General features: G+C 54.3%; 8 protein-coding genes across 8 annotated transcripts; 6 read left to right on the forward strand and 2 right to left on the reverse strand.

Moving 5' to 3' along the window:
- Positions 1-554: 554 nt before the first annotated feature.
- Positions 555-1,494, forward strand: J4E85_010624 (uncharacterized protein; the record flags this gene model as incomplete). Its single annotated transcript, XM_051474830.1, has 3 exons — positions 555-736; positions 793-1,439; positions 1,466-1,494. The coding sequence occupies 3 exons, from the start codon at positions 555-557 to the stop codon at positions 1,492-1,494; spliced, it is 858 nt and encodes a 285-aa protein (XP_051321272.1).
- Positions 1,495-2,097: 603 nt separating this feature from the next.
- Positions 2,098-3,883, forward strand: J4E85_010625 (uncharacterized protein; the record flags this gene model as incomplete). The annotated part of the gene is made up of 4 exons (XM_051474831.1): positions 2,098-2,576; positions 2,624-2,839; positions 3,006-3,075; positions 3,122-3,883. The coding sequence occupies 4 exons, from the start codon at positions 2,098-2,100 to the stop codon at positions 3,881-3,883; spliced, it is 1,527 nt and encodes a 508-aa protein (XP_051321273.1).
- A 910-nt stretch (positions 3,884-4,793) lies between these two features.
- Positions 4,794-5,102, forward strand: J4E85_010626 (uncharacterized protein; the record flags this gene model as incomplete). Its single annotated transcript, XM_051474832.1, has 2 exons — positions 4,794-4,960; positions 5,018-5,102. 2 exons carry the CDS (start codon positions 4,794-4,796, stop codon positions 5,100-5,102), a joined length of 252 nt encoding a protein of 83 aa, XP_051321274.1.
- Positions 5,103-5,841: 739 nt separating this feature from the next.
- On the forward strand, positions 5,842-7,090 carry J4E85_010627 (uncharacterized protein; the record flags this gene model as incomplete). Its single annotated transcript, XM_051474833.1, has 3 exons — positions 5,842-6,012; positions 6,072-6,533; positions 6,584-7,090. 3 exons carry the CDS (start codon positions 5,842-5,844, stop codon positions 7,088-7,090), a joined length of 1,140 nt encoding a protein of 379 aa, XP_051321275.1.
- Positions 7,091-9,098: 2,008 nt separating this feature from the next.
- On the forward strand, positions 9,099-10,111 carry J4E85_010628 (uncharacterized protein; the record flags this gene model as incomplete). Its single annotated transcript, XM_051474834.1, has 4 exons — positions 9,099-9,113; positions 9,372-9,419; positions 9,562-9,639; positions 9,686-10,111. 4 exons carry the CDS (start codon positions 9,099-9,101, stop codon positions 10,109-10,111), a joined length of 567 nt encoding a protein of 188 aa, XP_051321276.1.
- A 219-nt stretch (positions 10,112-10,330) lies between these two features.
- On the forward strand, positions 10,331-11,138 carry J4E85_010629 (uncharacterized protein; the record flags this gene model as incomplete). Its single annotated transcript, XM_051474835.1, has 2 exons — positions 10,331-10,379; positions 11,008-11,138. 2 exons carry the CDS (start codon positions 10,331-10,333, stop codon positions 11,136-11,138), a joined length of 180 nt encoding a protein of 59 aa, XP_051321277.1.
- A 5,687-nt stretch (positions 11,139-16,825) lies between these two features.
- Positions 16,826-17,143, reverse strand: J4E85_010630 (uncharacterized protein; the record flags this gene model as incomplete). Its single annotated transcript, XM_051474836.1, has 1 exon — positions 16,826-17,143. One exon carries the CDS (start codon positions 17,141-17,143, stop codon positions 16,826-16,828), a length of 318 nt encoding a protein of 105 aa, XP_051321278.1.
- Positions 17,144-17,760: 617 nt separating this feature from the next.
- J4E85_010631 (uncharacterized protein) lies at positions 17,761-18,946 on the reverse strand (the record flags this gene model as incomplete). The annotated part of the gene is made up of 4 exons (XM_051474837.1): positions 17,761-18,093; positions 18,152-18,186; positions 18,441-18,671; positions 18,724-18,946. The coding sequence occupies 4 exons, from the start codon at positions 18,944-18,946 to the stop codon at positions 17,761-17,763; spliced, it is 822 nt and encodes a 273-aa protein (XP_051321279.1).
- Positions 18,947-19,358: the final 412 nt, after the last annotated feature.

Raw genomic sequence — 19,358 nt, forward strand, 5'->3', positions numbered from 1 at the left:
GAGGGATGGGAAAGAGAATATGGTCATGATCTCTACCAATGGCAGTTGCGCAACGCATCTCGTCGCTAGCCGCCATGTTTGTATTTCTCCATACACTTTTCCAGAACCTCAAGCCACGACACTACGCCTTTACCGGTTGCGCGCTCGCAGTGCCATTTGACCACATCCAATCATTCCTCGCACCGTATTCCGTCCTCTGCATGCATGTCTTATCCCGCATGTATTGGCGATGCAGCTCAGTGGCGTTGTGTAACGCGAGCCTCCAATGATACATCTTTTCCGTTGGGTTGGCGCTGAACAGCAAACACATCGCTGCACGACTCCGCACTGATAGCTGGTTCTGCATGTGTTATTGGGCATGATGCGCAGGTCAATGTAATGGATGCGCGCATTGTACAGAAGCGACATGTAGGTCTCAGCCTACTTTGGTTCCCGGCCGAAGGCTGAACATCTTCTTTCTCAAGCATTCCGCGTGATATCTAGCTCGCAAGGCCGCTGTCTTGTGCGGTGGGTACACTTTCTCTGACCTCGTTGCATACCCTTGCACACCAATCATGGCACCCGTCGTCCACATCATCGATCCGGATCCGGATACGGTCATTGTGCTCAAGAATCCGTGTACAATCTTTGCGCCTTGCGATCCGGAGGAAGCGAGTCCAAAGCAAGCCATGTGCGGAGGACCAGTGCGTGTATATTACAAGACGAAGAAGAAGAAGAAGAAAGGGAAGAAGTTGGGGTATGACAAGAGAGACCACCGATCAAGCATAACAAGTTTGTCCTAACTCAGTACAGTGAAGAGCACCCACAACCCTCCACGTCTCCACCTCTCCAGGAACCTGCACTTGTCGAGACTCCTGCAGACAGCAGCATGTATAACTTGGATGAAGGGTTCACCGCGCTTGCAGAACCTTCCTCTGCTGTGCAGCGTACGCCGTCACCGATCTTACCGGAAGAGCCTGAGGAGGAGTCGATCCATTACCATGTGTCATCACGCCACCTGATACTTGCGTCGGCTGCATTCAGACGAATGTTAGCACGGGACGGGTTCGCCGAGTCTGTTCGCAACGAAGCCGATGGCCTTTACCACATAACGGCTCACGACTGGGATGCCGAAGCCTTCCTCATTGTTCTGCGTATTGTTCACGGTCGCAATAAGCTGATTCCACGAGAAGTGCCCTTGGAGATGCTTGCCAAAATTGCTGTGCTGGAGGACTACTACAACTTCGGAGAGGCTCTCGATGTGTTCACGGAGGTGTGGATCCGGGAGCTTACACAGAGACCTATACCCCAAATGCACGGTAGAGATCTGGTTTTGTGGATCTGGGTTGCATGGGTGTTTGGTATTGAACAACAGTTCACGAAAGCCACGGCAACATCCATTAAGCAGATCACTGGGTCCTTGAGGACATTGGATCTTCCCATTCCTGCGATAGTATCAGGTACGTGGGTTTACAAATCGCTACAGCCAGACATGTTCTTATGCACAGCAGATGAAATCGACTCCAGGCGATACCTGGCAATTGAGTCTCTTCTTGAGGGCCTTTACAAGCGTCTTGAGGTGTATCGAGCGACAAATTACCAATGCCGGTACAATGGGGATCCTAATATCTCTTTCTCGTGTGGCGCTTTTCTTCTCGGAAGTCTGATGAAGGGATTAAGTTGTATGGGTCTTGATCAGCCTCGACCTGAGATCCCGTTCCGAGATCTGAGCTTCAGCGTACTTTGCGACCAGTTGCAAAATATGGATTCGGCGCAATGGATGCCTTCCATGGGTTACGACTACCATCCATGTAACCTGCAAACAGAATTGGAGCATCTTATAACAGATGTGTCGGGTACAATCCGAGGCTTGAGCTTGAGCGAACTCAAACATAGGTAGCATATGTAGTGTAATGCGAATGATCGAACACGTACAAGGATGAAATTCTATCGCTCAGCCAAAGGTACCCCACAATTCTCGCCGGAAGTGACGACGAGCACTAGGCCACATAAGACCTAGTGGCGAAACAGGGGTCCAATGTCCGATGTCAGAAGTCGGGAGTGACATGTCGACGATCATTCAAGCTGCAAACCTCCCTGAACTTCGACAATGCCACGATGAGCGAAAGCCAGAAGCTCCTGCATGAGCACCCTTCCGACAGCGACTCAGAACCCGAACACGAGCGCAAACCAAGTCCGCGACACCTGTCTCCATCGCCCTCGTCATCGCGAACCACCTCCGCGTCTCCAGCACCACCCGGGTCACGCCCAAATGGCAACATTAAGCGGCAGTCGTCGTTCGCACAAGCCCGGCCCGATGGCGCACCGAGGACGCCCAATCGGGTGCGCTTTGAGGAACCCAGGAGGAGCATGAATGGAGACAACGGCGGCGACGACTGGCTCGAGCTCGATGGAGACGACTACCTGGATGGCGGAGACGGACGAGAAAGAACACAGCGGCTTCCGTTGCTTACTGGAATCGAGGCGCCGAGCGTCACAGTCGCCGAGGAATCCTTCAATCCGGAAGACCATCTCGAGAATGCGCGACCACGGAGCGGGATGCGGAGCGCGTTCATGAACATGGCAAACAGTATAATGTATGCCACCGAACAAGAAAACATGGAATTGGGCTGACACAAAGCAGAGGAGCTGGTATCATCGGCCAACCTTACGCTGTTCGCAACGCAGGCCTCGTAACAGGCACCGCCCTCCTCATCGGCCTTACCATCGTAGTAGACTGGACCATACGACTCATTGTCATAAACTCCAAGCTCAGCGGCACCGATTCGTTTCAAGCCACGGTGCAACACTGTTTCGGGAAATCTGGGTTGATAGCGATATCTCTCGCGCAATGGCTCTTGTATGTTTACCCTACGACTTGTGGCAGCAAGGGTATTGACAGCATACAGCGCTTTTGGTGGCATGGTCGCGTTCTGCGTCGTAGTCGGAGATACAATACCAAGGGTCTTGGACTCGATGTTCCCTTCTTTAGCAGATTTGCCGTTTCTCTGGCTACTGACTAACAGACGGGCCATCATGATCCTGCTCATTCTTGGCATATCCTTTCCATTATCGCTCTATCGGGATATATCCAAGGTAAGGAATCCGCGGTTCAGCTTCATATTGCGCTGACAATTCGTAGCTGGCCAAAGCAAGTGGTCTAGCACTGGTCAGCATGACCATCATCATAGTGACCGTAGTCACGCAAGCCTTCCGTGTACCTGCCGAATTGAAGGGCCAGCTTCGTGGCAACCTCATCATACGACCCGGCATCTTCGAAGCAATTGGCGTAATCGCTTTCGCCTTCGTCTGCCACCATAACAGCCTCCTCATATACGGCTCCCTCCGCAAACCTACGATCGATCGATTTACACGCGTTACACACTACAGCACCAGTATATCTTTAGTCGCATGTCTTGTCATGGCTCTAACAGGCTACTTGACCTTCGGAGACAAAACCCTCGGCAACGTGCTGAATAACTTTCCGAATGATAACCTCATGGTCAATATTGCGCGACTGTGTTTCGGCCTCAACATGCTTACTACGCTTCCGCTCGAAGCCTTTGTATGTCGAGAAGTCATGACCAACTATTGGTTTCCAGACGAGCCGTACCACCCGAACCGCCATCTCATCTTCACGACCTCGCTTGTCGTTTCCGCCCTCACACTCTCCCTCCTCACCTGCGATCTGGGCATTGTTTTCGAACTGTTCGGCGCAACATCTGCATGCGCATTAGCCTTCATCCTGCCGCCTCTTTGCTACATGAAGCTGAGCCAAAGAAGCTGGAAGACGTACTTGGCTGGGGCTGTTGCGGCATTTGGAGGTATTGTTATGGTCATCAGCATCATCAAGACGACGAGCAAAACGATGATGGGTAACAGTGAAGGGGCCAAATGTAGTTGATCTATATTGTATCATATATATAGCGAGCATTGGGTGGCGTTTTGGTATACACGTTGCATGTGCATGGCGTAGAAGGCTGGTGGTAGTCACCGACCTTGTTAGACAGAATCTTGGAATACACTGTTATCACTTGCTGCCAACGAGCACATGGATTGTCGCATCGCCGAAATAAGGCTTAACGAGGACTATTCTTGTCTTCCTCGGTTCAATCGGCATCCAAGTTCTTGAAGTTGGAGTCTCGTTAAGCTCACTAGCTTTCCTCAAGTCCGGTACACCAAATGCCTCCGGCACCAGATCCGGCGCAGGACGCGTACTCACAGACCCACAACAAACTTCAACACCACGCTAAGCTTCAAATCACGATATCGTGATAAACGTTTCGCGATAACCGTTACTTCTGGTTGCCAATTCATCTCGCAGATTAGCGATGACGATGCGGCTGCTTTCGTGATGTTGGAGGCGCAGATCACCCCCTGCTTTGGGGCATTGACGTCACGCAATGCAGGTTCCCGAACCCTGCTTTCGCGACTTTGACAGACCGCTGGGAAGACACGACGAAGGAGCGCTATGACAGGGAGGACTTCACATATAAGACCCGGCATGTGCGTTCCGAATCTTCAACTCTAAATCTCCAGACTTTATCATCTCCAACGTCTAGCCAAGCACGCATCTCGCACTCCAGATCTTGTATCGACCATCTTGAAGCTTCTTATAACTCCTACACCAAACCAACAACATGCCTCTCTTCGGATCCAAGCGGGAGCCCAGCCCACCTCCTGCTCCTCCTCAGAAACACTCCATGTTCTCTAGGCGTCGCTCTTCTTCCCCTTCGTACAGGGATTCGCGCCATAGCAGCTCCACCAGCCGCACCACCACGACATACACCTCGTCCCCTAAGCGTACATCTGGCATGTTCAGCCGTGGCTCCGGAGACCCTAGCATTGCGACTGCGAAGCAGAGTTTGATGACTGCCGAGGCTGCGGAGAGGGACGCTGACCGTGCGCTCTTTGTCGCCAAGAACGCTGTGAGGGAGGCGCGGGAGCATGTTCATCGTTTGGAGCGTGAGGCTGCTGAGGAGTAAGTACTACCGTGGGCAATGGATACGATGTTGAGTGGTTGCTAATGAGTATACAGAGCGAGACTCGCGAAGATCAAGCAGGGCGAGGCCAAGGCTCTCGGCAAGAAGGGCAAGTTGCTCGGAAGACACGACCATGTCTAAGTCCACCTAATGCGCTATACTCTGTACCAGCCATCATCGAGGCGTACCGGGCTGGATCGATTTCCTTTCTTATCACGATGTTGAATGATGTGAAGCGCGGAGTTGTTGGATTTCTTATGTCGCCATGAGCGCTTGTATAATACCCCTGATGTCTCTATGCATATCATATTCTGTTTGTCTACCGTTTATCTCACCTTGTGCGTCAATTTGAGTGATCACGTCAGCCTGGCAAACGTCATTCCATTGTCTGGGCTCACATGCTCTACCACGCCTGATAGAAGATGGCAAACGGACCGGCGGTCTCGTGGATGCGAGCACGTCTTACAAACACTGTCTCTCTACTATTAATACCGTAGGGAGGCCTTCCTACATGGACCAAAGCAGGAAACTCATGAACTGCTCCATCAACAGTAAGCCTTCCTATATTCTCGTCGCCGTTGTGCAGCACACTAATCTGATAGCAGAGACTGAGCGCGACCGCTCGACGCGAAAGCCCATACGTTGAAGCTCCTGCCGGCGGAGTTCGTGTGAAAGCCAAAGCAAAACACCAGATGACGGAAGAACTAGGCGGCGTTGTGGTCGCCAAACTGAAAGAGTTTCTCGACAAACGCACAAACTCCCTCATCGCCCACACACCACCGATATTCCCACCCCACCAACACAACTCTACCTCATTTCTCTATACCCCTCCCTCTTACACGTGTAATACCTTTCTATACACTCTCTCCATTCATTCAAAATGGCTCGCACCAAGCGCGAAGCCCGCCGGGCGCCCAACTCCATCGGCGAAGCCAAGCGCGACATCGCGGCCTACTACGCGGGGCTTGTCCAGGACAAGAACACGCCCGCACGTCGCCATGCACTCGCGTACTCTTCACTGCCGGAGGAGACGCCCATTCCCGTCGGCTTCGTAAGTTACCATTGCCCCAACTCAAAAGGAAGCAGACACTAACTTCAACCCCTCTTCAGACCGGTCAAGTCATCAAGGAAGCGCAGAAGTCACCACAGACGCGCGAACTAGATGAGTTCAACCGTCTCGTCGCCGCTCGCCTGGAGAACAGGGAGACATCGGTTGAACGGGCCATGTTGAATCTCCTCCTCGACCGCGAAACCAAGATAGAGCAAGAGAAGCTCGAGCAGGCGGCTGCGACTGAGGCAAAGAAGCAGCAGTGGGTCATCGACGGACAACGTCGTCACCAGGGCATCTTGTCCGCTGGCGGCGACCCTGTCTGGACTAGACGTCATCTCAACAGGGCCTTCCTGGGCTACGGCGACAAGTCAGATTCCGACTCTGACAGCGTCTTGAGTCCTTCTGAGAGCGACATCGACGACCCCGACTCAGGTCGTATTCGGAAAGACCCTCCTGTCGTGGGCAAACAGCCTACTGTCGGTGCTACGTCGACTCCCACTCCTGAGGTGGTCGAAGAAGAGGTAAGCCCGTCCATCCGATCACATATACCATCATTACTAACATGAGCCAGGCCAAGGCCAAGATCGCCGACGCCATCTCGACCCTCGCGTTCGAGAAGGGATCAGACTGCCCCCTGTGGATCGGCCACCTCGAAAAGCCGCTCCCACACCCCTCTCTGACCCCCCTTCAGAACGAACACGTTCTGAAGCGTCTCTACGAGGACGAGATCGCGCGTCTGAGCGCCCTCCGCGACACCCGTGGCCCTCCCGCCGGACACCCTCCGGGTGGAGAATGGATGTATACATCCTTGTATGGTGAGACGAAGCAGGTGAAGGAGGAGGCAGCTGGAAGTCATCGGGCTGCTGCGAGAGGCTGGTGGACGTACAGTGTAGATGGTGAGGATTTGGAGGAGGTTTGGGAGAAGTGGCCGGTTGGCCTTGATGGGACGCCGGTGGGCTGGAGGAAGGTGAACTGGAAGGATGGGACGGTGGACACTTCTCTGGTGAGGAACTGGTTGGAGAGGGAGTTGTGGGCGATGCCCGAGGAGGATGCGATGGAAGGAGTTGAGTTTGAGTAGGCGGGTGGTATCTTCCTGACCATGTACGGATGATGCGAGGGTATGTAGTTTTGTTAAGATACCATAATGAATGCATCTGAATGACGATGAAGTCACCAGTACATAATACCACATTGGTTCAAGTGAAGACTCTTACACCGACCACGAGGGAGCCTGTCGTAGACAAAGGATTTCAGTCACAGCAACCATGACATCCCCAAGGTCATGTCGCCTCTATTAGACATATTGACCATGCCTGCCACCCCCAGTATCTCCATATATAACCCTGGCGGTCATGGCATCTATATCTCGATCATCAGACTCGGATTGTAGACTCCTTGCTGCCCTCGTCAACAGCCTCATGAGGGATGCATTCGCCGACTCGGTACTCGATCTCTGTGGAAATGTGCATAGTTCTGCAGTACCCTCGACGCATACATTCCAACTCGTTGATCAAACTCGTGCCTGTGTGACATCCACGTAGACGTTGTGACCCATCCATGTATGATACCTGTTGAAGCCTCTAATGTATGAATTCGTGAACTATGGCTTGCGGAAGTCGCATAGTATCACAGCTCTGCGTCGTAGTACCCTGGCCATCCTGGTATGCTCCTGTCCGTATACCCAAAGTCGTTCGCCGTCCTCATGTCTGTCTGTACAGGACCCTGGACCCTCAGCCGCTGACATGTGTCCCACAAGATGAGGTAACATTGACATGCTGCAAGGCCCCGAATATGCATCCCATAATATCTCTAATATGGAGCTCTACTGTCGATTGCGGGTTCGGGCTCTTCGGTGGGCTGGGTTTGCGGTGAATCGTCGAGGGTCGTTCGCGTTCTCGAGGCAGTAGCTCTACAGTAGCATAAGCAATCTGGCTCAGGGAAGATTGAAGGTATGGGTGTTGGTGTAGGCAAGCCCGGGGGCGTTCGATGTTCGGTAGCTGCTCATGGCCGTGACGCCGCAGGCCGGCGCTATGGTCTTGGTGTTGCACCGCCCGCCACCTCCGCGGCCGACTCGATGTTCTCAAAGCCCCAAGGCAGTGATTTGCGCCCAAGTCTCGAGGGTTCCTCCGTGTCCGAGCTGCGGTTCCACAAGCACTTTGTCAATTCAGGCCAAAAAAGTGTCAGGAGAAAGGTACGGTTCAAGGCTTCGCTGCGGTGCTCTGTCGACCCTCATAGACATCTGCTGCCGTGTTGCATGAGCCTGCCAGCTACCCCATGTGAAGCTCTCAGCGAAAAGTTTGGTGTTCCTTTGCTCCCTCAACTGGTTTTTGCGGAGGACTCTCGCGCAACCCACCCCCTCCACGCTGAATCTTCACCACCACCAGACCAAAAAATATCTGGGGAGTGCCAAAAGCAGCGCAGAGCTCACGATATCCTCCTCCAACTTTCCTGGTGTTTCTTTCTCGACGTGGTGGAGTTGCACTCCCACATTTACACCCTTGGGGTGAGCGCCTCCGCCACCGCGCACGGTCGCAACTGCTTCTCTGCTTCACCCCTAGTGCTATCTGGAAGCTCAGGGTCCAGGTTATTGAGTCTCCCCTCGAGCCTGTCTATACCTTGACACCCCTCCTCCCCAGAGCCCGAAGGGCAGTACGACAAGCACCGTGAAGCCCGTCGCAAGGTCCTCCAACTTTCCTGGTGTTGATACGACGTCAGGGGCATCTGGAACATCCATTGATGCCAAGTGATGGTGAGCGTGAGGCCGCGAGCCTTAGCTGCGAGGCTGGCAGCCTGGCCAGGGCTGCCATATAAGCTCGTCCACCGACCTCCCCCTCCAACTCTTCAACCACCCACCACCACAGCTATATGCAAAATTTTGAGCTCGACAGCGCCCTTGGGGCTTCCTGTCGGAGCGCAGCAAAGTGCTTCACATGAGCGGCCTGCCCCACGATACGTAAGTCAATCCTTTACTCCGCTCTAAGTCTCTTCGTGCACTCTCTGACAACCTCATCAGAGCCGGCGGGCGAACGCAAGGCTTTTTCGAGCCTGATACGTGCACTCATGCACGCTTGTGCGCCACCTCCTCGATGGCGACGTACCTGGTAAGTCATACTCACACTCCTTGCCTGCTTGAACACTGTACTCTCTTCGCGCTCTGTACTGTGGATCGCGCGGTATACCCATCCTGCCCCAAGTCGCTGCGAGGCGCCTTCAACCCCGCCTTTGGCAACGTCTTGCTCTCTCCCCTCCAGTACTCTTTTGACTCTTCTTTTATAACCTTGTTCCATCTCTTGCATACTAACATACTATTCAGTCTCGGCTTTGGTCATTACTAAAACGCCGCCCGCACCCCTGACCAGCACAAGCCCACCGGAACTGGGTTTGCCATCTTCTCGTCCCAAGAAGAGGTATGTACCGCATTAGCAATATACCCGCTTTTACTAATATTGAATAGGCTGCGGAATCGCTCTGCATGAACGGGCGGCTCATCAACGCCACACGCTTCGCTATGAGGTGGAGTCGGAGTAGTTCGTCTCTCGCCAATTCCAGGCAGTCGCTCTCCAAGTTTTCTACGAAGAGAACTACTTCGACTTCACCTCCAAGACATCATGTCGGGCGCCGCTCAAGGTATGTGCTCTGTTAGCAATCTCCGCACTAGAACTTACTAACCCAGCTCAAGGAGAAGCATGCCCGCATCGTGGACCTCAGCAAGAACGGTGAACGTCTTCGGGGTGCGGTGCATGTGGTCCCGCGCCTGAGCAAGAACGAAGGGCATCCGCAGCCTACCTTCAAGATATCATGGCTAACATGCATGGCCCGAATCTCTCAACCTCCAGGGCGTGAGCGACTTCGACCCCAACGATCCCCTCTACTGGGCCATGGAGCACTGCCAGTCAGAACGACCCAAACCAGCAACTACATGGAAAACGGCCGCTGGTATCATGGCTTCCGGAGAGGCCTCTACATGTACCCGTGCGACGAGCACGAGAACGACCGCATGGACATCTACCACCAATTCTTTGCCGTCGCACGGAGAGGGCAGCTGCACCAGGCGCCGCACGCAAATGTCAAGCTCCCTGAGGCCGTTCGAAAGTGTTGAGTGCGACAATATGGCGCTATTTCGATATATACGCACTCTTGTGCACCGCCAGAGCCGCAAGCTGGCAAGAAGCGAAAAGCCGAGAAGGAGCCCGAGGTTAGTACCGTCTCAAGCGTTTAGATCACTCGCTAACATGATGCAGCCGAACAAGAAAGCCATGCCGAACCTCTTTGTGATGTTCCTGAGAACAGGACTTGCCCTCCTCAGCCTCGAATCAACATGTACAAAGACGAGGAGGGCAAGTTCAACGGCAAAGTCGTGCGAAGAGGTACGTCTGTCCGATCCAATGCCGATCTCAAGCGCTGACTCAACAACAGCTGCATCGCGAGTCGGCCCTCGTGAAGCCCGTCAACACGAGAACACCCCATCAAGAAGTTCGATACCAGAAGAGAACTCGTGTTGGCGGGCCGTCACACCGGAAGCGACCACGGCATGGGTGGCGGACACATGCGTGGAGGCGCCGGCGCTGTACCCTTTAGGGCTGGGCCCCCCTCAACACCACATGAGTCATGGCCACGGCCACGGAATGGGTGGTGGACATATGCGCGGTGGCACCGGCGCTGTGCCCTTTAGGGCTGGAGACTGGAAGTGCGGAGAGAACGGCTGTGGATACCACAAGGCCACCTCGACGTCTTGACCAAGCCGATGGACGCCCGCGCCGACGTTCGCGCTTTCTTGTCAGAGCGAAGCAAGGTTCTGCACACGAGCGGCCTCCCCCACGACACTACCCAATCAGAACTAGAGAGCTGGTTTACTCAATTCGGCGGACGTCCAGTTGCGTTCTGGACCTGCAAGCAGTAAGTCGCCTTCCCCTAATGGGGTTGGCGCACCGACAACACGCCATGCAGCTGCCCTGATGACCTCCGCGAAAGCTTCCTGCATCATGTAGGACGCAGAGAAGTTTGTGGCCTGGAAATTCGGCGGCCAGAGATACGACGGACGCGATCAAGTGCTTCTGCTTGCCGAGGACAAGCCGCGCTTCAAGAAGTCTGGCCGTGGCGATATTCCTGACAGCGATTCAGAGTAACCACCTGTCAAAGCCAAGGATCGACGTATAGCTTTGGACACGAGTAGGATACGGGATGGAGGTTGACACGCAGGCTTAGATGCTTGAACGGGGAATGATACCATCGCCCTGGTCGTGCAAAGAGAGAGACGGCAGCTACCACAACTTCGCGAAGAACACCGCCTGTCTCCGCTGTGGTGCGAGCCGCGCATGTGCAGCTGTTGTTGCCGACTTGGAGATCAGAGTCCCTCCGGCAAGAAGAAGCGCAAGGCGCGGAAGAAGCCACTCGTGAGTACTTTTCGCATACTCTCGTCCAGCTACTGACAAGCATAGTCTGATGAAGAGTTCAAAGTTACGAACGCCGAGTATCATCAAGGACGTCCCAAGTTATTCGGTTGGGGGCGACTGGATATGGGCGAGGTCGGGGCCCTATCCACCATCGGCATTAAACTCGTTGCGCAGAGTTGTTCGTTCGTAAAAGCTTCTAGCCTTGGTCTTCGTGGGAAATCGTAAGACGCTGACATCATTCGGCGCGGTGACGGAGACCGTGGCAACCCTCACATGGGACCAAGTCCGCAACGCCGGTTCCATCCGTGGGTGTTGTAGAGCGCTTGAGCAACTTCTACAACGAGCACATTGGACCGAAGAACCTCGAGTTCGCGTTCGTAGACTCGTCGGAAGAATGTGTTCGTTATGGGAGGATCGCTCGCGCCTATGCCATCCACGGAACGTTTTAGCATGGCACCGCAGCGGTACGTCCAAGCAACATCCTATCCAAACCGCACATGAGGCATGAGCTAACTTTTCTAGGCTTCGGCCGGTGTAAGCCGCCTTCACACCCATCGGGTCCCCCGGTGGGTGGTTGGCGCCTCAGGTCGCCTGCGACCTGATGCAGAATACTGCCGTCGGGCTCGGTACTGAGCGCCGTATGGAGTGTTCTGTGTTGGGTTCGCATGGCACCTCTGCGGCGCCGCTCCCAACGCTGTGTCTAGAAGAAACGGAAAGGCCAGCCTCACAATGCAGCAAACAAACGTCAGCGCAAGTAGTTGTATGTTGTGAGGCTGGCCGGCCGTGGAAGAAAGAAGGATCCGACGAGGACGAGGACCCGGTTTCGCCACCCATTACGCCACTATGGACGACCTCGCGCGGTCCATGGCCAAGGACATCCGAGACATCCAGCCTTTCGAAGGCCAGATGTTCCTTGCCATGTTCATCGATGCCAACCCCGAGCACGCTGTGTGGGAGTTCACCAACGACGACAAGAGAAGTGCATCTGCGAGAACGTCATGTGCTCGGCGTGGCAGATCCGCATGTTCATCAACGCACCTAAGGCGTATTCCAAGCGGAAGGATATTCCAGATGTAAGGATCAGAACCGGGAGGGATCCTGCCACTGACCCGACTATCGAGCTGGTTCGAACGCGATCGCAACCGAAACGTAGAGCGCATCTACAACGCGATCGCAACCGCAACGTAGAGCGCATCTACAACGCGATGGTCAGCGGCGATCATGCTAGAGACAACCCCAAATCAACCGCGCGGAAGAGATGGATCGAAGAGCCACATTACCAGTCCGACTTGTGGGAAATAGCAAGAGGCCGAACGCGAAAGGTCACAGTGTATGAATGGTAAAGGGTGGGAGATGTCGTCGGAACCCCCGGCGCGGTGTGTTGGAAGTTTGTGGCGGCTTGTGGAAACGGATTTGGCGATGGGATATGAGCGACGTCTTGGTTTCGAATTGAGGTTCAAATGCGCATGAAGTTCTCCAATCTATCTCCAATAAACCAAATGTCTTCATTAGCCCGCGGGCCTCGTGCATCGCGTCGTGAGCGAATGAGTGTTGCCACCCTCGCAGCGGTATGTAACCCCCCTCTTCATCATCGGATGTGTGCTGACGTTTGCCTGCTCTGTCCCATACCAGAATCTACTCATTGTCGATGGCGATAATGGCGAAGCATTCTGGAGATGCCAGATCGCCCGTGAGGATGGCAAGGGATGGTTTGCGGCTGCACGTCGAAGGTGGCTGGCCGGAAGATGGCGACCCACACTCGCTTCCGCGCGTCATCCTTCCCGGACTTCCGACCGCACGTCTTCGCCCCTTCTTCGCAAACTTCATCGAGAAGCTCGTCAACTCATCTTCCTTCGTTCCGTAATACCGGTATATCACTTTTCATCTCGCTGGCGATAGAAATAGCTAGGATAATACTGTCGCGGCATGCAACGTGGAAAGCTGTGCGCCATGGTCTTCAGAATTCCGTCGTGAGGGCGTCGAATGCCGTGGAAGACGTCTTACGAATCGCGCGACGCTGCGCATTCTGCTCGCATCTCATAGCGGCATGCTCAGGCATATTTTAGCCATGGATATGCGCAACCCGGATGCTATTCTCATCGCCGCTCCGAGCTCATGAGGACATTCAGCCTCAAGACATCGCCTCCGAAAGCCGGATCTTGACCACCCGACGAGAGTATGGTCGGCTTCGCTATGCCTGTCGTCGAACGTGCCTGTCTGGGCTGGCTCGTCTTATGATGAACACGTTCCGACGCTGTCCATCGTTCCAGATGTCGCGTCGATTATGCGGCTCATTGGCCTCTTGCCCAAGGCTCTCAGCACGGACGGTTCGATGCTTGGCCACTGAGGATGGGTAGAGAGGATCGCCTTGTTTCGCCGTGTGAGCTTTACGAGGGACAAATCGCGCTGTCTTGTGCGCGTTCTCGTATCCCAACGTCCTGAGGCTCGTGCCTTCGTTGTGTGCTGCTGGGCGTCTCAAGCTTGAGGCTGTCCGTTGTCGATGGTGTGCCACGCGCCATTCGAGCAAACCGGTCGCGATTCGTTGATCGCAATCCCCGGTTATAGTGTGCATGCGGGAGAAGCAGATATGCCGCTCGAATGTCGCTGTGGCTCATCGCCGGTATCTGTCGCGTTTGGAGCCTTCGCCGCCGTTTCGTCGAGCTGCCTTTCATCGAAGGGTTGCCTCTTCTATCTCGCTGTTGTCTGGCCCGTTGCCGCTCTCGCATTCGGTATGCAGCTCATCCAAGCCTTGTGTTTGGTCTGCGATCAAGACACATCGGCGGTATCGGTCGGAGCGGAGGCGCTCTGCGGCTTCGTGGGATGTTGTGCGCAAGGAGGGCGGGGACTCGGAATGGTCGTAGGGCGTGCCCAAGGTTTGCTCTAGATCACTGTATCCTTTGTCAGTCGCTCTTGGATCTCCAGCATGGGCTTCAAACCTGGTGTGTCAAGTCGCCGTCTCGGGGCAGCAAAAGTCTTCAAGCTCGTTCTCAACGCCGCGGAGGAGCCCGCCACCACAGGAGTGCGCAAGCCGGCCGTAGTCGTACCGCATCGTCACTGCTGGCTGTCAGAAAGCCGCTTGTCTGTCGAGCATCAGTAAAGGTCGTGCAGTAGCTTGCGGTTTCGTCGGCGGCCTTCGCCTTGGGGTGAGTGAGCTTTCCGTCAGGGGTGAGGGGATCCTAGCCTCGCCTTCGAAGAGACGTCGCGCGATTCTGCCTATCGTCGACGATGCCCTATGTCGGAGGAGCTCGCAGGAAGCCTCTATCGTCAGCCTGGGCGTCGAGGGGCTCGTGGCGCGATGTCGTGGGTCGTTGCCGTGAAAAGATGTTGAACGAGCCTGCTGTCGCGGGGCATGATGCCTTCCGAGTAAACAGTTGCGGTAGAGGTTTTCGCGCTTGACAAGGCTCCGGTCAAGGTTTGGCGAGTAGCCGCACTCCTATGATGGCGTTGTGGTCGTGTGTGTGGTGAAGCTGAGGCGGCGGTCGGCGGAGCGAGACGAAGCACGATATCAGCCCCACCACGATGCAGCCCGCCCTTCATCGAAGCTGAGGAGACGCGTCAAGCATAGGAAAGCGGAAGACCCATCGAGCACGAGGAGGTCAAATTCCAGCATGCATCCAAGCACAGCTGGGAGTCGCGCCTTGCACAGCCAAAGAAGGCCTGCATTCCAAAGCCTATTGGCCTTATGCGGAGCGGTTAGAAGAAGACTTCAGCGATTTGGCCACGTCCAAACAGCGCCTATCGGAATAGCATGTCTGCGTTCAACCCTCAAAAAGTGTCAAAATGTATGCAACGCGGCCCTTGGTAGCGTGCGCTATACAAATGAGGGATCGTCTCATACGATGTCAAGCACGAAGGTCAAGCATGGAGATTAAGCACCAAGCATTCAAGACATGCGATTGACCGCTCTGATTGCCTGCGGCTGCTACATGCTAGATACATGCTGGTCATTGTCTCAAGAGCCTCCTAAGTGGGCTCATGGTATCCCCTTGGCTCATCGTCCTGTCGCTGCTGCCCTACCTCCATGCTTGCTCAAGGCGTCCTCGCCTTTCCTGCCGCCTTCGTCTACGTATGTCAGGAACCGCGTATCCCCCTGGCCTCCCTCCTGCTCGCCTATCGCCTTGCCCCTTACCCATCGTGGCTTTCTTATGTTGGCTTCGGTTTGATGTAGGCTGTAGGTTGGGGAGTCTGGAATTGGACGTGGTCCTAGTAGGTCGCCGTCGGAGGTTCGTAAGACTGCTGTCAGTGAAAGATATCCCGGACAGGACTGATCAGTATACGTTCTTGGGATGCTACGTCAACAATACCAATGACCTTCGGTGGTCTCTCATCATACCCCACCTACCCTTGCGGTCAATAGAAGTCACACAACCCCAGCAGCATCCCGGCGCTAGTGGGTCACCCAAATGGTCAACAGTACTTCACGCAGACAATAGAGGTGCTGCACGCCCCGGAAAAGCTTGCAATTGCCTGAGCTGGTTGCTACATGGCCATTGAACAATAGTATCTCCTTCTTAGGTCTCAATACGGGGTCGTCGTCGAGTACAGGTCACCGTCGCTCTCGTCTTGGCGCGGGAGCTGGGGCCTCGGGGCGCCGACTATATAAACAAGCGACTTTTGGGATCCCTCTTCTGCTCTTTGGCACCCACACTCTTCTGCCCCCGTGAGAAAGATTTGATCTTTCTTCACAACCATCTTCTTTCCTCGCTCAACAGCGACAACAACATCAACACCAACAATTGGCAACCGCCCACCATCCTCCACCACCAAGACCGGAACCACCACCGGCAACAACATGAGCACGTGGCGGTATCTTCCGCAGGTTGGGCCTGAGGCCGATGAAGAGGAAGGCCCTCCCTCGCCTCCCCCTTCTCCGCCTCCACCCCCTCCACCTCCTCCCCCTCCTCCCCCTCCGCCTCCGCCTCCGCCTCCGCCTCCGCCGCCGCAGCAGTGGCAGCCGCCCCCGCCCCCGCCACCGCCCCTGCATGGTCACCAGACCTTCACCCCGCAGGAGTTGGCTCTGGCGCACGGGCCGATGCACCGCTTCATGGCCACCCTCGATGCGGTTGCTCTCCACGACTACGCTGAGCAGCTGTCGTGAGGACGACGAGGACGAGGACGAGGATGAGGACGAGGACGAAAGCGATGATGACGACGACGACATGGTTTGGCTCCGGCCTTTTCTCTCTGGTTCTGGGTCTGTGAGTGCCTGGGTGGGCTGTGGGCTGGGGTTGTAGTCTCTTGGGTGTCTTGTCGGCGCACTCTGGCCGCGTATATAGTTGAATGGAGTCTCCTCGATGCCTGCTCGTTTGCCGGTGGCGTCTTCCCGCTCACATTGTATTCTGCAAACCTATTCTGTGATATGTGTATTTGACATGATATACCTGTACTAAAATCGACTATGTCCACTTTATCCCTTTCACTCAAGCACCCCCCTCCCTCTTAGCATACTCATCCTGCATCCTCTCCTCATACTCCCTCTCCTTCACCTTAGCGTCCTCCTCTTCCGTCACATCCTGGACCCGCTTCGCATCCGCATGTCTGTGGTCCTCGAGCTGTCTTCCCGTAGCATCCGTTTCGAATCGCTCAACGCGCGGCGCTTCACCTGGAGCTTGATGTGTACGCTCGACACGGGTACCGCTGGGGTCTGTGAAGGTGTGTTCAGACTTTGAGGTTGTTTGGCCGTTGATGGTAGTGCTGGATGAGGATGTGGAGAAGGATTGGAAGGTTGAACTGGACATGGTGGCGGTGGTTGGTGGGTAGGGTATGTGGTCCAAGTTGTATGGTTTGATAAGTTGATGATTTTGTAACGGGAGATAGTTTGAAGTTGTTGGTGTAGGTGTTTGAGTTGTGAGGTTGTTGGGTTGTTAAACTTCTTCATGGACCGAGGTCGTGTGTTACGCGTTGTGATCTCATGAGTGACGTCATAGGGTCCAACGCGCCCCAGCCACGTACCTAGGTAAGCGCGCAACACGAAATGAGTGCGTGCTTGCTTCACAATTTGACTGGTTTTTTTGCGTGAACTTTGCGCATCATGCAAGATCGCCTTTAGCTCAGCCATCTTGATGCTGCCAGGTATTCAGGCCGTCGGATTCACGCGAGACAACACCGTTGACCAGACGAACGCTGCCGGGTCGGACCGCGACTGCAAAAGAGATGAGGAAAAGAGGGCACAAGATACCGCGAAACGCGCTTTGCACCCTATATGGGTATATTATAGCTTACTCGATTTATGCAACTTCACTAGCTCACAGCAGGTATTTACATGGGAGACAAAGACCTCCCCGTCAATCTCCAACCCTCAGTCTTCAAAGTTTGCTGTGGTTTTTTCAGTACTCCTGCCGTGTTTCCTATGGTATCAGGAGATGGTATCACGGTTCTCCGGATGGACAGGTTGCGCTGCTGTACGGAACGGCATCAAGGGTTTGGTTGATGCGGGCTCAGGGTCGAACTGGACAAGACACCCACTGAAACCAGTCCCAGTGACGCCATACATCCGCTCCTCTTCTTCATCAACGCTGTCCGGTCTGCAATTGGCGAATAACTCACAAGCACCCTTGGAGTTGAGCATGTGAACGTTGAAGATGGTTGTGCGACTTGGCTCCCACCCGAATGCAGGGTAAGTATCGGGCTTGAGTAAACGAGGCTTCCTTCGGGGCTTGCCGGGGACCGCCACCTCTACCAGATCACCCTGAGATCAGAATTAGCGTGTGCTTGTGGTACTGCTGGTTCAGTCTTGTAGCACTTACGGTACCAAGGAGGTGGTCTGCCACTAGGCTGTCGTCTGCGATTAAGTTAGATGGCGTCGTTGCATGTGTAATCCAATCGTACCTTCAAGCTGCTTCCCGTCATACACGAGTCTGGTTGACACTGGGTGAGCGCCTTCGAAATGAAGCTCGTACCTAGTCCTGAGGTCCTTTACAGTTGTGTGTGGCAATGCTAGGGTGGTTCGTTCATGCTCATGATGAGAATCGGTCAATCGAGGCGCCCAATATCCAACGTCGATGTAAGGTGTAATCTCGAACCGCATGGTTCTACAATCCCGCCTTGTCGCATCGGCCTGGACGAGAGGAGGGCAGCAGAACTGCATCAATGGTGCCCTAGGGTTAGGCTTGTACCCATTCACGTACTCTTGATCTGGCAGGACGAAGTAGTCTTGTTCGCCTTGTTCTTGGGTCGTCCGACCTGTCACCACGTTGACGCCATCCACGTAGATACGCATGAGGTACGGCGTAAATGAGTCAAGCCATATGTACATTGCCTCCTTCTCTACAACCACTTAGCTGCTAGGTTCTCGAGGTTGTATGAGTGAAGTACTTACGGCCCATATGCAGGTAGAGGTTCTTTTGTGTTCCTGTGTCTTGATTCTGCCCACTTAGATCCCTGAGTAAGAAGTGCAAAGGTAACCCGTCTTCCTCGCAAGGAATCACTTCGTTCATGTTGTGATTTGGCTTGATTGGTGCTTTATTGAACGAAATGGTCAAGGTTTCGTCGTTTGTCATGAGGAAGTCTCCCCATCGCCGCTGGATAGTAAGTTTCGCCATATTGATGATGATTAGAGCTAAGAGAAGAGGCGAGGGTCAGTAATTAAAAGGTCAAGACAGATTGCTGTATTACAGGTCTATGAAGAGATCGCGGCTGTGACAATGGAGCTTGTAGCAAGCACATAGCTCTTTGAGATCATCGTGTTGATTGATATGAACGTCTTTTCAAAGGCCGATAATTGCTCTACGGATACCATGTCGTCTGTAGACCATTGGCAAGGTACACAGAGCATGTGTGATTGTGTCGACACGTTCGAGGTGATACAGATCATGCTGGTTGGGCAACGAAAACCGTCGAGATTTATTAATCACCGCAGGCATGGAAGACACAATGATCGTATCGGCATTAACATCAGGATTTTCGAACGCGCTATGTGCAGAGGGGAGAAGTTGGGCGGGGGAACGACCGTTC

This window comes from Alternaria conjuncta (assembly GCF_024043145.1).
Source record: "Alternaria conjuncta strain BMP 0040 chromosome Unknown scaffold_25, whole genome shotgun sequence".
NCBI classification, from domain to species: domain Eukaryota; kingdom Fungi; phylum Ascomycota; class Dothideomycetes; order Pleosporales; family Pleosporaceae; genus Alternaria; species Alternaria conjuncta.